General features: G+C 34.3%; 1 protein-coding gene across 3 annotated transcripts in view; it reads left to right on the top strand.

Moving 5' to 3' along the window:
- The window catches only part of LOC131144079 (cleavage stimulation factor subunit 77), a 136691-nt gene that overhangs the window by 84271 nt on the left and 37360 nt on the right, over positions 1-15060 (top strand). For all 3 annotated transcript variants that reach the window (XM_058092454.1, XM_058092455.1, XM_058092456.1), the window contains 2 exons: positions 2181-2240; positions 8146-8298. In XM_058092454.1, coding sequence (XP_057948437.1) covers positions 2181-2240; positions 8146-8298 — 213 coding nt within the window. The remainder of the gene's footprint in view (positions 1-2180; positions 2241-8145; positions 8299-15060) is intronic.

Below are 15060 nucleotides of genomic sequence, written 5' to 3'. Positions count from 1 at the left end.
AATCATTCCCAATATACCATGTGGCGAGAGGGGGAAAAGATTATAATGAGGATGACAATGATACAAAATTTACTATTTCTTTAAATACTCACAAGAGATGCATTAATTAACAATTTGAAAATACAAACTTATTAGGAAAATATTTTATTTTGATAATGTTAGTAATGTGATACTTATGTTCTACATTTTTCAACTTTGACCTTCTTTCTTTTCTAGCTATTTTATATTTGTATTATTTGTATGTCTTATGTGTCTATTAGATTAATGGAGTGTAATAATGTATTTTGTTGAATTAATTAATTTAGCACACATAAGAATTTATCACAGATAAGAACAATGAGAAGTATAAATATGCACACACGTAATTTTTCTGTTAATGGTGGTTTATAACAAATGTAAACTTGTTGCCCTTACCAAATAACTTAGTTACTCGAACTAAAGGATCCAAAATTTGAAAACTCTTTCTAAGAAAGGCTAAATGCTTAAAACATGCAGGTATGCTAATATGCACAAGGTTGTGCGTGCTTCAAAAAAATTCACAGTCGTGACACCCGCTTCCTGTTATGTAACATCCGCTATTCCCGCTTCCCGTTACACCCGTTCCATTACGTTACGCTACCCGCTACCGTGATTTAAAACCATGACTAATTGAAAAGAAGGGTGTTTCTTTTTATTTAAACTGAGCGATTTATTTGAGCAAGCCCAAGGCTTGTGTATGTTTGAGTTGGGCTCTAATGAGGATTCTAAGAGAGGTCCTCATTCCTTGAGCTCTATACAGAAGGTAAGTTGCAAAAGTCAGGATGCTGGACGCGGAAACGGGGAATCAGATAAGTCAGTGCTGGATTTCAAGAATGGGAGGGACCAGGAAACGAGCAGTGGGAAGGAGGATGTTAGACTTCACGCCCAGTTTCCAGCACTCCAAATTTCAAATTGGGTTGATTGAACTCTGGAATATTTTCCAAAATTTTAATAGCCAGGAGTTAGAATCAGACTGTGGTATTAAAAATGCAACTAGCCTGGAAGAGAGTTAAAGAATGGGGAGGTAAGATGTAAAAAAGCCAGGAACAGTTATGGGGGAGATTGATGATATCTTGTGTCTGAATTTTGACAGATTTGAGGGTAGTAAGGTGTATGCTTGTCTGAAGGTAGCTTGTATGGATGTGGAGATGATGAAGGTATTTAATGAAAGGAGAGAGAATTCTGGTGTGACGGACAATGATTTTAAGGGGAGACTCTAGAGGAGTACTTAGCATAGTGGAAGACTCTCTTACAAAGTGGGTGTAGCAATGGGAAAGAAAAGAAAAGGAGGTAAAGAAATGGGGGGATAAAGCGATGATTTGAGTGGATTTGACTGTGGTGGGGGGTTGTTGTTGAATGAGATTCAAAAACGATATGGGTATGTTTTTGATTCCTACGACGAAGTAGGGGATTTATCTTATGTTCATCCTGCCCTGTTGGAAGGTCAAGATCTTTTGGATAAGTTGGATTTAAAGTTAAGTGATATTAGAGGAAATGAGGTTCACTTGGATGGTGGCCGAAGTTGTAAATTAAAAGTGAAAGGGAATAAGCGAATTCGAGGAGCTTGGTAAATTGGAAATGGTCTGAAAAAGGTTTTCTTGGTTAATTTTATCTAGATTTATGGTGTGATCTTCTGGTTTTGTCTTGTTTTTCTTTTCTGTTTTTTGGTGGACTCCTTGTCCCCGCTATTGCACCTTTTCTCCCTACCTAATATACTTTCTTTTATTATGGAAAAAAATTGTATGTTAATGCTTGTATACCATTTAAATTAACTAATATGTTAATTCATATGTGGAACTTTCGAAGTCAGTATGTTGGTAAATAGTCATGTTTAATAAAATAATATTTTTTTTAGTTTTATTATAAAAAAATCAAAATTATGGATTAAATTTTTATTGTGGATTCATATTGAAAAGGCTCAAGGTAGAGTGCATATTTATTGTGCTTTTTAGGCTTCTAAAGTGCCCGGTCTTGAGGTATTTGATTATTCTGAGGTGATCATTAGGGTATTCATTTTAGTAGAACCTATATTCTTAACCTGACTGTGCATATGAATATATGATTTACACAACTTGCATATGATTGGATGTCAAACTGAAGGAGTCACTTTTGTGGTCTTGAGTATGTCGCACTATATGGTTATAATTTTGTGTCTCTTGCAGGTTTGGAAACAGTTTGCCCAATTTGAGCAAACATATGGAGATCTTGCAACCATGTTGAAGGTAGTGTTATATTTTTCGTGCTGTTTAATTGGTAATCGTGTCCTGTCCCCTTGCATCTGAATTCTGAGTTACGTTTTTTTTTTTAGTTAGCAAATAGTCTTGATGGTGAACTAGTAATTGCATTTTATGCAAAGCTTCTCTACTTTTGTTTATCCCACATCGTAAATCATTTTCATTTTGAATGGCTTACCCTAATATGCATTCTTACAGTATGTTTTGAGGATATTAATTAATAAAGATTTCTACACGGGCCACCAAAAATATTTGCATGGATTTATCGTTTAGTTATAAATGAGTGAGAATGCGGAGGAGAAACAAATAATTCTATTAAGGTAACACAAAAAGCATACTGAATTCGCCGTATGATCCTGTCTCACAAGGATAGTTGAGACACATGTGAGTATGCCTAATTCAAGGCTCTAGATCCAAGGAATCATAGATATTCTTAACCTCTAATTAGTCCATGAGGACATGCTACTATAAATAGTCTCAGTACAAAAAGGAAACAAATTATGGAATATAAGTGTTGTAAAGTTAGAGTTGGAGAGAAGAAGATAAGGAGAGAATAGAAGAGGAGAAGAAGAGAAAAAAAAAAGAGTAAAAATCTGACCCGCAGTTCCCTCGAGTGTACGTACAGCTCCAGGTCTGCCCTTTTATATATTATTAAAAATAATAAAGTCCTGAGGACAAAAATACCCCAATTAACCCAATCTAATTACAACTAACATATTCTCTTCTAACACCCCCTTAAGCTAGAGGTGTATAAATATCACTTCACCCCTGCTTGTAACAAACATTAGACAAGGTGGTCTTAAATAAAGGCTTTGTAAAAACATTGCCAAACTGATCAACAGATTTCACAAAGGGAGTCCTCATGATTTTCTTTGACACGGCGTCCCTCACAAAATGACAGTCAACTTCTATGTGCTTTGTCCTCTCATTAACTGGATTGCTAGCAATATAAGTGGCAGCATGATTATCACAAAACATGCTTTTTGACTTCGTTACCATGAATCCCGTCTTTGACATAAGAGACTTCAGCCACAGAAGCTCACTCACAGTATGAGCCATAGCTTGATAATCTACTTTGGCACTAGATCTTGCTACGTTAGTTTCTTTCTTGCTATGCCAACTGACAAATTTACTTCCCAAAATGTACAATATCCAGTAGTATGCCTTCGATCATCAACAGATCTAGCCCAATCTGCGTCAAAGTATCCCATAGTTTCACAATTTCTGTAACATTTATATATCAAACCCTTTGCTGGGAGAGTAAAGATATGTCAAGTCTAGTGATAGTCAAGTATATGATTTTGCCATATGATTCGAATTTTGTCTTCAAAGTCAGATCCAACATCCCTAGAAAGCTTCGCATTGGGACCTGTAGGAGTGTAAACTGGTTTGGCTCCAAACAAACCAATCTCACTTAGCAAGCTCAATGCATTTTTTCCTTGAGACAGATTCAACCCTTTCTTGGACCATACACGATCATCGCTGCTAGTGATGTTGATATTATCAACATAAACTACTAGAAGTACTACACTTGCCTCCATTTTGCAAACAAAAACTAAATGATTAGAGTAGCACTGGATAAAGCCAAATGCAAAGGCTACACACTAAATTTTTCAAACCCGGCTTGATGAGACATTTTAAGATCATAAATGGCCTTATGGAACTTACATATGTTACCATGAGCAACACACCCAAGAGGTTGCTCTATGTATGCCTCCTTTTGCAAATCTTCATAAAAGAAGGCATTTTCCTCAAAAATTGATATAAGAGCCAATCAAAATTATTTGCCAATGGGATCAATACATGAACAAAATTTACTTGAACAACATGAGAGAAGGTTTCAAAATAATCAATACCATATGTTTGGGTGCATCCCTTGGAAAACAAACGAGCCTTAAGCAATTTGATAGAGCTGTCAAGCAGGTATTTGATGGTGTAGACCAATAGAAACCTGACCAACTCTTTACTAGGAGGAAGATCCACCAAGTCTTTTGTCCCGTGAGTGGTCAAGGCACCTATTTCTACAGCAATTGCATGCTTCTACCAAGGGTTCACAAGTGCTTCAACATGCGAGGAAGGGACAAAAACTGAGGAAATGGACAAGGCAAAAGAGCGCATAGGGCTGGGAAGGTGAAGAACTAAAATATACTGAGCCAAAGGATAAGTAACTAAGGGTTGATGAGAATATGTTTTGAGTACCTTTTCGATAAGCAATTGGACAATCCAAGTCACATTTGGATGGATCTCCAAAACTAGAAGTTGATATAGTGATGTGTAGAGGAGGCACCTGCATGGTTGTAGTGATGTTTGTGCTTGATTTTCTTCGTTCATAAACCTTCAATTGTTTCCCTGTTCAATAACTAATGGATTCAGAAATGGGATAGGAGATTTCTTGAGAGGGATAAAGATAGGAACAGGAGGGTCAACACAGGAGGTGGGACCATAAATCGTTGATGGAATCAAAATAGATTGATCCAACGAGGACCAACACTAGAAAAATTGGATGTCCCCTAAGAAAAGGTGACATAAGCTCTAACATAATTCCTACGAGTGTGGGGATCATAACATCTATATACATTTTGTGTTCTTGAGTACCCCCAACATAGACAGATATTATAGCACGAGGAGAGAACTTGTCTTGAACAGTATGTGGAACATGAACAAAACATGTGCACCCAAAGGCACAAGGCACAAAAAAAAAACATAAATGTTTCTGGGTACATGATGGAGAAGGGAATTTGTCCCCCTAGAACACTTGAGAGCATCTTATTGAGCAAAAAACATGCTGTGAGTAGAGCATTGGTCCAAAACAATGAGAAGGAAAGAAGGTCACAGAACCGTTATGAGACTTAGTTAATTGACTAACTTCTAGCAAGTTAAAAGGAAATTCAGAACATATAACACATACGAAAGAGGAATAGATTGAATTGAGAGAATATTGCTAGAACTAGAAACCGGTGTAACCGAACCATGTGCAAGAGTAACTTTAGAGTGTAAAGTAGTGGGGTTCGAGGACGCAAACAAATTAGGACTACTTGTCATATGAGTGGAGGCGGCAGAATCTATAACCCAAGGTGAGGATGAAGAGCAAGAAGCTTGGTTGTATCTGAATGGGGCCACAGTAGCAGTAGATGTAAGAGGCCGAGTTTGGAGTTTTTGAACCATGCAAAAAAGATTCTTAAACGAACTTTTCGGTTATGGTGGATGATTTACTCAATTCTCCAGTGTAGTGGCTTGGTGCGTTTGAAGTGTCAACTATAGAATTGTGCTTTGCAAGTGACTTATTGGCCCGAGCTGGTTTCCCATGGAGATCCCAACAGCAATCAATGGCATGATTTTTCTTGTCACAATGTGCAAGAGTTGCCACAACGAAATTGTCATCGTATTACACAGTGCTGCCACAACCACAATCCAAGCGTCGTCCTTGTCCTCCAAAACTTCCCCTAGTACAAATAGTAGTATCCATTGCAGACCTATCGCGGGAAGGAGCTTTTGAGAAGTCAGGCAGCACACACTAAACTCTAAAAAACAGAACTTACTACGCTTCAAGCTCTCCAAAATCCAGAGCTTCAATAGGCAGCTATGACTACAAAATTGACCTCACAATATCCTAGGAGGAACTACTTAACCTCCAAGAACAGGGCAAACCATAGAAAAGTACTGCAGGCATTTAATAAACAACCTTGCAGCATCTCCAGGCATTACATGTGTCGTCAACTGGAAACAAATGCAGAGAAGAACAGGAAATAAATATATGATCACCAATCCAAACTAACCAGCAATCAGTACACGATTGCTAGCAAGCAATCACAAATACACATCATCAAAATAGCATCATCAGCAAACCGGAAAGGGTGTTAGAGGAACAGCAGCTGCAGCAATATTCTAGAAACAGTGTATAAATAGCTTCACATCAGCAAATCGCCATGCAAACACACAGCTTCCTGCCGAGGATGCTGCACAACTATACCTAGAGGGAGGGTGACAGAGGTATGGTAGCAGCAGCATACTAGAAACAGAGTATAACTGACTTAACATCAGCAAATCGCCATGAAAACATACCGCTTCCTGCCAATGATGCTGCACAACCTAACCCAGGGGGAGGGTGTCCGTAAACAACTCTCAAACCAACCAGAAAATCAGACTTGAGACTGATTAGGGGAGGATAAGGAAAAAAAACGAAAAGCAGAGTATCAAAACCAATACCGATAAATCAGATTTGAAGGAGATCAATGGTCTGATACCATGTTGTAAAGTTAGAGGTGGAGGATGGAGGAGAGTAGAAGAGGAGAGAAGAGAAGAGGAGAAGAAGAGAGAGAGAGGAAGCAGTTTCCTGTAGTCTATGTACAGCTCCAGGTCTGCCCTCTTATATATATTATTAAATAATAATTAAGTCTTAAGGACAAAAATAGCCCCATTAACACAATCTAATAATTAAAATAACATATTCTCTTCATTTTATTCTAACAGGAATAATTCGCTGTAATGGTTAATTCGCTGTAATGTTTCTCCTTCGTGCTTCGGTGTCTGTCTTTCATCTGTCTCTCCATTCACTTATTTTTAGTTTTTCTATGTTCTTTATGTTTTTTTGCAGAAGTTATTATGATCTATAAAGACTTAAGTTGATTAATTATGTCTATATGAGAAAATGATGGGTTTGTGTTCTTTAAGAATTGGTTAGGACCTTGAAAATTTGTGGTTGAGAGAATTTGCATTTTTGCCATTCTTTTAAGGTGAAATGAAGAATTTTGAATTTGAAATTTAAGGTGTAGTGAGGTTAGTGCTCTGTATCACTGAAATCATCAGGGTGGAATCTGTGTTTACTATGTTGGAGGAGAATGAGTACAGATGGGTTTTGAATAGATAAGTTTTTGGTCAGCAAACTTTTAAAATCCCTCGGTTCACTCTCAGAACACCCAGTTCTTTATTACTCATGAAGCTTTTGACCTATAAATTTGGTTGTTTCATAATGAGAAGGTACTTGGAACAGGAGGTACTCGATCAATGGGGATTCCAGATGTGATGAAGGGTTGGGTTGGTGGCATCTATGTAGAATGTCAGAAATTTTGGTGCGGATTCTAAAGGACATGTGATGCCAAGTATCAAGGGTAGAATTATAATGGCTCTCTTTGTTTGAGATGCAACAGTTGTGAAACAAGGGCTATGGTGGGGATTTAGGAGGGTAGTCCAGGGAGTAGTGTATCTTGGTAGACTGTCTTCCAAATGTTTTCTCATAAGCTAAAATATATCAGTATTTTGAAATATGGTGATGGTTTTAATTGGAAAAGAAGGTTTTTTAATGGACTTGGCTGGAATGGGCAGGCTTGCTAGGAAATGCTTTTTGGTAACCGTTGATTTGGAAGGATGATCGTTGGCCCAATCTAAGTAAAAAATCATTTTGAATTTCAAATGGGCTGTGTGAACTTTTACATAAAAATGGCTAGAAGTTTTTATTGTTCAGCTCACATATCCAGTAGTCAATTTTGATCCTCATAATAATGAGGATATTGGGCTGGGAAGGTATGGTCTACAAATTAAACAGCAATAGGCCAAGTATCTGGGCGTGTTTTTGAGCATGCATGGTTCTCCTTCAAAAATAGTTTAAGGCACAATTGCAATAGGTTCATAGGTCAGTTGGCTGTTGATTCAACTTTGGGTCCGTTCCCTTATGTGTGTGTTAATTTAATGAACCTGTTCATGTGCTAAATACACACATAAGTAACTTGTGCTTTGTCAGCATTAAAACAGGGATTAGACTCAAAAAGCCAACATTCTTATGTTTGTTGTTGTCCATCTCTGATAAGAGTATAGAGAAATTATTATAAATATTGACTTTTAGTTTGCGTGTTATATTTTATTTCTTTATGCATCAACTAGTTTTATCTTCATTTAGGTTGAGCAACGGAGAAAAGAAGCTCTTTCTAGAGCAGGTGAAGAGGGAACATCAACTTTGGATAGTTCATTGCAAGATGTTGTGTCACGGTATAGTTTCATGGATCTTTGGCCATGCTCTTCTAAGGATTTGGATCATTTGGCCCAACAAGAGGTATACTTATTTTCTCAATATTTTTACATTTAATTTCCATATAGTCTAGATGCATACTATTTATCTTCAGTCCCTTCTTATGTCATATGCAATATAAATTGAGGTTTAAACATTCATAGTGTGCTTTCTAAAAGTTGTTATAACCCCCACTTTGAAGCTTGACAGCTTCTTTCTTAGTCCTGGACCATTTCCTTGTAATATTACATTATTATGCCATCTGATTAACCAAATTATGGGAGCTTTCATATTGCATGCTCTCTATTTTTCTTTCTATGCTTTCGGAGCTGTGAATGGTATGCAGTGTTGTGTTGTTTATAGAAAGGCAAAAAGCACCTTTGGTAAACATGAAAAGACATGTAGCTGTACAAAGTCAACCATGTGCTTGGTTGTAATGCAAATTATTTGTTAGTGCACATTTCAAGGTCAAATGTTCAAGAAATAAATCCCTAGTTTATTCACATGCTTTCAAATAAGTAGATTCTATGCACTTGGTTGCATGGGGAATTCCCACAATACATTTGGATCTAATGAGAGCCTATTCTCTCTTCTTGATTCATATTAAAAAATAAACGTATTGAAACTGTCGTTTGGGGGGACTTTTTTGACTAAAATATGTTATTATCACTAAAGTTGTTTTTTTTTTTTTCTTTTTCTTCTAATGCCCAAAATTATTCTTAATGTATGGTGTCCAACACTGAATAAAGTAAAAAAAGTTGAAACAATTGTTTTTTCAACGAATGGTTCAAATCATTTTTTCACCATTATTGTTCTATATTAGGAAATATTACAATCATCATTTTCAAAGCACTTATGTTTTAAATTTTGATACTTGTCGAACACTTTTCCAATGCTTCTTCAAAAGACATGATAATGGCAGGATTACGAATTTATTTGCTTTTACAATATAAGTGATATTAAGAACTTTTGTGTACGGTAAATGATGAGGAAAAAGAACATGTCATATATTTCATATGCTTCTTGCTTGTCGCAAATGAACTTAACTCGGGCAATGCCTAAGGATTTGGTATTGATATTCACAATTCACATGAGGGATTTTAATTTGCTTTTGCAAAACCTTTTCCTGAACACTTATGAACTTCAAATGGTTTCATCTTCTGAAAAATTGAATGAGTATCAAAGTAGATACACTTGACAGCAACAAAAATGCATTATCCAGTTGTGAATTGTCTCTCGAAGGGTGATCTGACCCATATGCATTTTTTTATCCTTGAGCAAGAGTGTTAACTTGATCCTAATAGAAGATGCCTCTTCAGGCACACTAGTCACATATTTATAGAGTTAAGATATGAATAACTGCATTCATCGATTGGTTCGGGGGTAATCAAATCAGCTGACTCAAAACAGTAGTTGCAAAAGAGAGATGTGACCGAGTGACTTAAAATAATTTTACATCCCAACGAGTGTCTAGCATGGTCTAGGGTCAGCTATCAACGTATCCCCATTGGGCATTGGTGTACTTTGGGGGAGTTTATCTTCGGTTATCCTACAGGATTTTTTGGGATGTGGAATTTGGAATGTTGGATGTCCGTGTTTGGAAGCAGAAATCTTACATGGTTTGCATCTTGGATTCTTTGGGAATGCGAAATGTCTCCAAAACATGATATCCATCTCTCCCTTAGTTGTTACTTGGTTTCTCGTGGGAATCCAACTTTATGGGACAAAAATATCTTTTGAATTGTTACTCTTGTATATGAATAATAACAAGCGGTGGTTTTCTGGAGCCTCATGTTTCAGATTTACAACAACAATAATAATGTTAAAAATTTATTATTATTATTATTATTATTATTCTTGCTGTTGTTGTTGTGCTGCTGCTGCTGCTGCTGCTGCCGTTGTCATCGTTGTTGTTGTTGAACAAGAGGCACAAATATATCCAAGAGGCCATAGTTCGTTATTCTAATTTAACACTAGATTTTGCTATGGTAGTTGTTCTAGCTACACTAGGTAACAAGATTACCTTCCACAAATGTGCAATATCAGTAGTAGACCTTTGATCATTTACTGAGGTAACCCAATCTGCGTAAGGGTATCCTGCGATCTCACAATTTCTGTTACATTTATATACTATACATCTCCCAGGAGAGCCTTTGAGATACCTTGATATACTAAAAACCTCTTACCATAAATTTTGAACTGTAAACTTGTCAAATGAAGCTCTAGGAGACTGACTAAGACCACAAGTGGCCTTATGTAACTTACCTACATACCTTCCTCCCCATGAGCAACATACCCAGGATGCTACTCTTATGTATTCCTCTTCTTGCAAATCTCCATACAAGAAGGCATTCTTCACATAAACTATTAACTGCCATCTGTGATTAATGCATGAACAGAACTTAGTTAAGGAACATGAGAAAAGGTCTAAAAATAATCAATACCAATTGAGTCTTAATGCATTCAATAGACAATTTTATACCAAGAGGAAGATCCTTTAATCCCCTAATCCCTTGAGCAGTAACACATCCATATTTTTCTATATCCATTGCATGCTTCTACCCAGGGTTTGCAAGTGCTTTAATAATTATAATAATTTTTATTTTATTAGTGTATTTTTTATATTTAATATTTTGAAATTTTATTATTTCATAATATTTTAATAATATTATTTGATTTAAAGACGAAAATGAGCATTTTTAATTAACTTTTTAATTTGTTTTTGTTTTATAAATATTAACCAAATAGGTTGTTGGTTTGTGGTTTTTAGTTTTCCTTTATGATTTTTGGTTTTTGTTTCTAATATTCATTTCTATAATTTTTGACAAGAATACCAAATAGCCCCTTAATAGGTGGGATTTTCCTTCAGCCTGAACCTAAAATTGTTGTAGAAGTAGGATAGAGTAACCACGAGATTAGTATACATGGTTAAGCGCCCCTTATTCATATATGGATTTCACTATTTTAAGATGTGGTTTTGTTATTTGTAAACATAATAATATTGTGCATGGATGCTCTTCTTATTCTAGACAATTTCTTCATCTGAAGTTACCATCACAAAACTTTCAAATAGCATGCACTTCAACATAGTAGTGTTGATTTCTTTTTAGTGCAAATTTTCAGATTGCTCAACTGCTCTTTAACGTGGAAATATTGGCCGAAAGTCTAGGGCCTTTCACCCAAAGGAAACAGAAGCCCTACTTTCTCAAATTTCACATATCACGGCCACAAACAACACAGCACCTGCTAAGTAATAGCAGTTCAATATATGCCATAGCAAGTGAAACTTCTTTATGAGATCAATATCCAGGGCATGAAAATTTCCCAAATAAAACAAAATATGCAGCCATGATAACGCAAGAGAACATGTGTCCTGCCATATCTAGTAATTAGAAATAACAAGCTTAAATATTTTCTTGTTAGGATTCAATTTCATAAATTTCTACCATTTTCCCTTAGAAAAACTCCAATTTTTACCAAAAAGGCCTAGGTGAATGAATTAAAATAAAAAACACCTAGATTTTCAGATTCTCGTATTTATTTTAAGGTTCCTCTGAATTTTATCTATTTTCTCTTGATTTTCCCTTCATTCCTTGATTTTCTGCAGTGTTCTCTCTTGCTTTCTGTCTTTCTAGAACTAGGGTTTATAGAAAAAAGCTATTATATCTTGTGTTGTTGCTGCTCTGCACGCCTGGGAATGTGTCAGGATAGAAGATACTTGCTGCCAGATTCCTGTTACTTGTCCCATTTAGGCTCGAATATGGCAGGACAGCAGCAGCTGGTGGCGACAAGCAAGGTCTTAAATTTTGATTTGACTGAAATTTCGAAACTCCAAAAGTACGAAATTTCGACTGAAACTTTGATTTCGATGTCAATTTCAATTTCGATTTGAAAAAATAATAGAAATTAGTTGTAAAGCATGGAATTCTTTTTATGTAACTTTAGAAATGGTTAATAGACTTAATAATATAAGTTTTAGGACTACTATATTACATGTTAAATACATCTATTTTGTGTATGAGGTGGAAAAGTTGAAATATAATTTGTGTATCAAATATATTTGCAAGATAATGTGCATTAAACATATTTAGTTAACACAAATGAAATTCCCAAATCATTTAATATTATTTATTATTACAAATAATGATAATTTTGATATGAATGATTAGATAAAAAATGTGCTTTAAGTTTATATTTTCATTTAATTTCAAAAGCTCTTGTAATAATCTTTTTGTTTTAGTAAAAAAAATAAATTAAATTAAGAAAGAAATTTCACTTCGCTCCTAGATCGCTCATTTGAATTTTGAGGAAAATTCATTCTATAGTTAAATAAATTTCGAAAGATTCATTGAAATTTTGATAGAAATAATGTAAAATGAAATTCGACTGCAATTTTGATATCGAGGGTGATAGATTTCGGAAATTTTGATGGAAATTTCGACAATTTTGTGGAAATTTAAGACCATGGCGACAAGCAAGGTCTTAAATTTCAATTTCAACTCAAATTTTAAAGTTCCAAAACTATGGAAATTTTGATGGAAATTTCGATATTGATTTGAAAAAATAACGAAAATTAGTAGTAAAGCATGGAATTCTTTGTGAAACTTTAGAAATGGTTAACAAACATTATAATATAAGTTTTAGGACTAATATATAACAAATTTAATACATCTATGTTTTGTTTGAGGTAAAAAAATTGTAAAATATTATGTGTAGCAAACATATTTGTGAGATAATGTACGATAAACATCTTCAGTTAATACAAATGAAATTCACAAATCATTTAAATATTATTTATTACACAAATAATGATAATTTAGACATGAATGGTTAAATAAAATGTTACTGTAAGTTTTTTTTTTTTTTCATATAATTTCAAAAGCACTTGTAATAATATTTTGTTTCAATAAAATAAATAAAATAAATTAAAAGAGAAATTTCACTTCACTCCTAAATCTCTCATTTGAATTCTGACGAAATTTCTTTGTATATTTAAAATTTCGCCGAGTTTCGCTAAAATTTCAAGATTTCGATAAATTTCGGATGATTCCTCGAGATTTTGACGGAAATTATGCAAGACGGAAATCAACTGCCATTTTCGATTTCGAGGGTGATGGAATTTGGAAATTTCGTGGAAATTTTAAGACCATGGCAACAAGGGCCTACACTGCTGCCATCTGTTTATCAGGTGTCCCATCCTGGTTTCTCTATGCTTCTTTTTTTTTGTTTTTGTTTTTTTGGTTCTATTTCTGCCCCAATTCCTATATTATGTTTTGGCATGGGTCTTCTTGATTTCCTTTCTCTAAGCCCCCCCTACCCTAATAAATTTGAATGAAATTTCCAATTTAAATTAACATAGCTTAATTAATGCAGAACATTATTAGTATCCACTCTTTCCATACAAAATCAAAGCAACAACCATGCAAATTTTTGAAAGTAATTAAAATTACCACAGCTTAAAAGGTATGGATATCACATGTGGAGGCAAAAAAAATGAATGCAAAGTCGGACAATAGCACTGTTACATATTTTTGTGAATGAAAATACTGCGAAAAAAAGAAAAAGAAAAAACATTCTTTAGAACAGGGAGCCAATTTATCAGCATTTCATGAATAAAGAACAACTAAATAGACAAGGAGGTAAAGAGAAGAACAATTATTAACATTAGAATGGAGTGTGGTATCTTACTTCGAGTATAGGCAGTCACACTATTAATAGTAGAGCAAGCATTACATATTGTCTCTCCAGAACATCTTAGTCGCATTCATTTAGTATAACAAAGTACTAGTGCCTTTTGGAATATGTTTGTTTTTCCTTGAGAAACTCCATTTTTTTTATGGAGTGTGGGCACAAGAGGATTGGTGAATTGTTCCCAAGGTAATCATATCAGTAGTGATTTGGGTGATTAAGTCTTATTTAGGATTAATACTACAAAGAATTGAAGCATTCCAATGAAGAGCAGAAAATATGGTAAATAAGTCAAAATGTTCTTCCATTACTGTCACAAAATTGTTGAATTTTATATTGAAATTCCACTTTTGACCACCCTCAAAATTGAAATGTTGGTCAATTTCCATTTTTACAAAATTTTTGCCAAAATTTTCATGAATCACCCAAAATTTATCAAAATCTCAAAATTTCGGGAAAATGTTTTGAAATTTTAACTATAAAATGAAATTTCCATGAAATTCAAATATGGGATTCAAAACCCCTTGGAATTTCTGCTTTCCTTTACTCTCAAAATCGAAATAATAGTTGATTTCTATATTAAATTTCTTCGAATTGTTAAAACTTTATTGAAATCTCAAAATTTTAATGAATTTTGCCTAAATTTTAACCACTGAATGAAATTGCCATGAATTCAAGTTTGATATTTAAATCCAAAGTAGAATTTCTCTCTTATTTATCTTATTTTTATTGAAACCAAAAATTAGTACGAAGGCTTTTGAAATTATATAACAATTAAACTTGGATATTAGCAACAATATTTTATTTGACCATTCTTGCCTAAATGATTTGAATTTTTATAATAAATTACCATTATTTATATTTGCTATATATGTTTGATATAAATGTTATTACAACTAATGCACCTTATAATCACGCTCCTATCATTGTTGTATTTCATTTATGCTAATTTATTTATGATACTTTCATTATTATGTCTATCAACCATTTGTAAAGTTTTGTAAAAAAGTGCATTTATTTTTATGAAATAAAATAGAAGAATTCCATGCTATGCTACTAATTTTCATCATTTTTTTAAAACCTTACTTGAAATTAAAATTTCCTTAATTCTAAAGCTTC

The sequence above is a fragment of the Malania oleifera genome, chromosome 12 (assembly GCF_029873635.1).
Source record: "Malania oleifera isolate guangnan ecotype guangnan chromosome 12, ASM2987363v1, whole genome shotgun sequence".
Taxonomy (NCBI): Eukaryota; Viridiplantae; Streptophyta; class Magnoliopsida; order Santalales; family Ximeniaceae; genus Malania; species Malania oleifera.
This window is presented reverse-complemented; position numbering and strand designations above follow the sequence as displayed.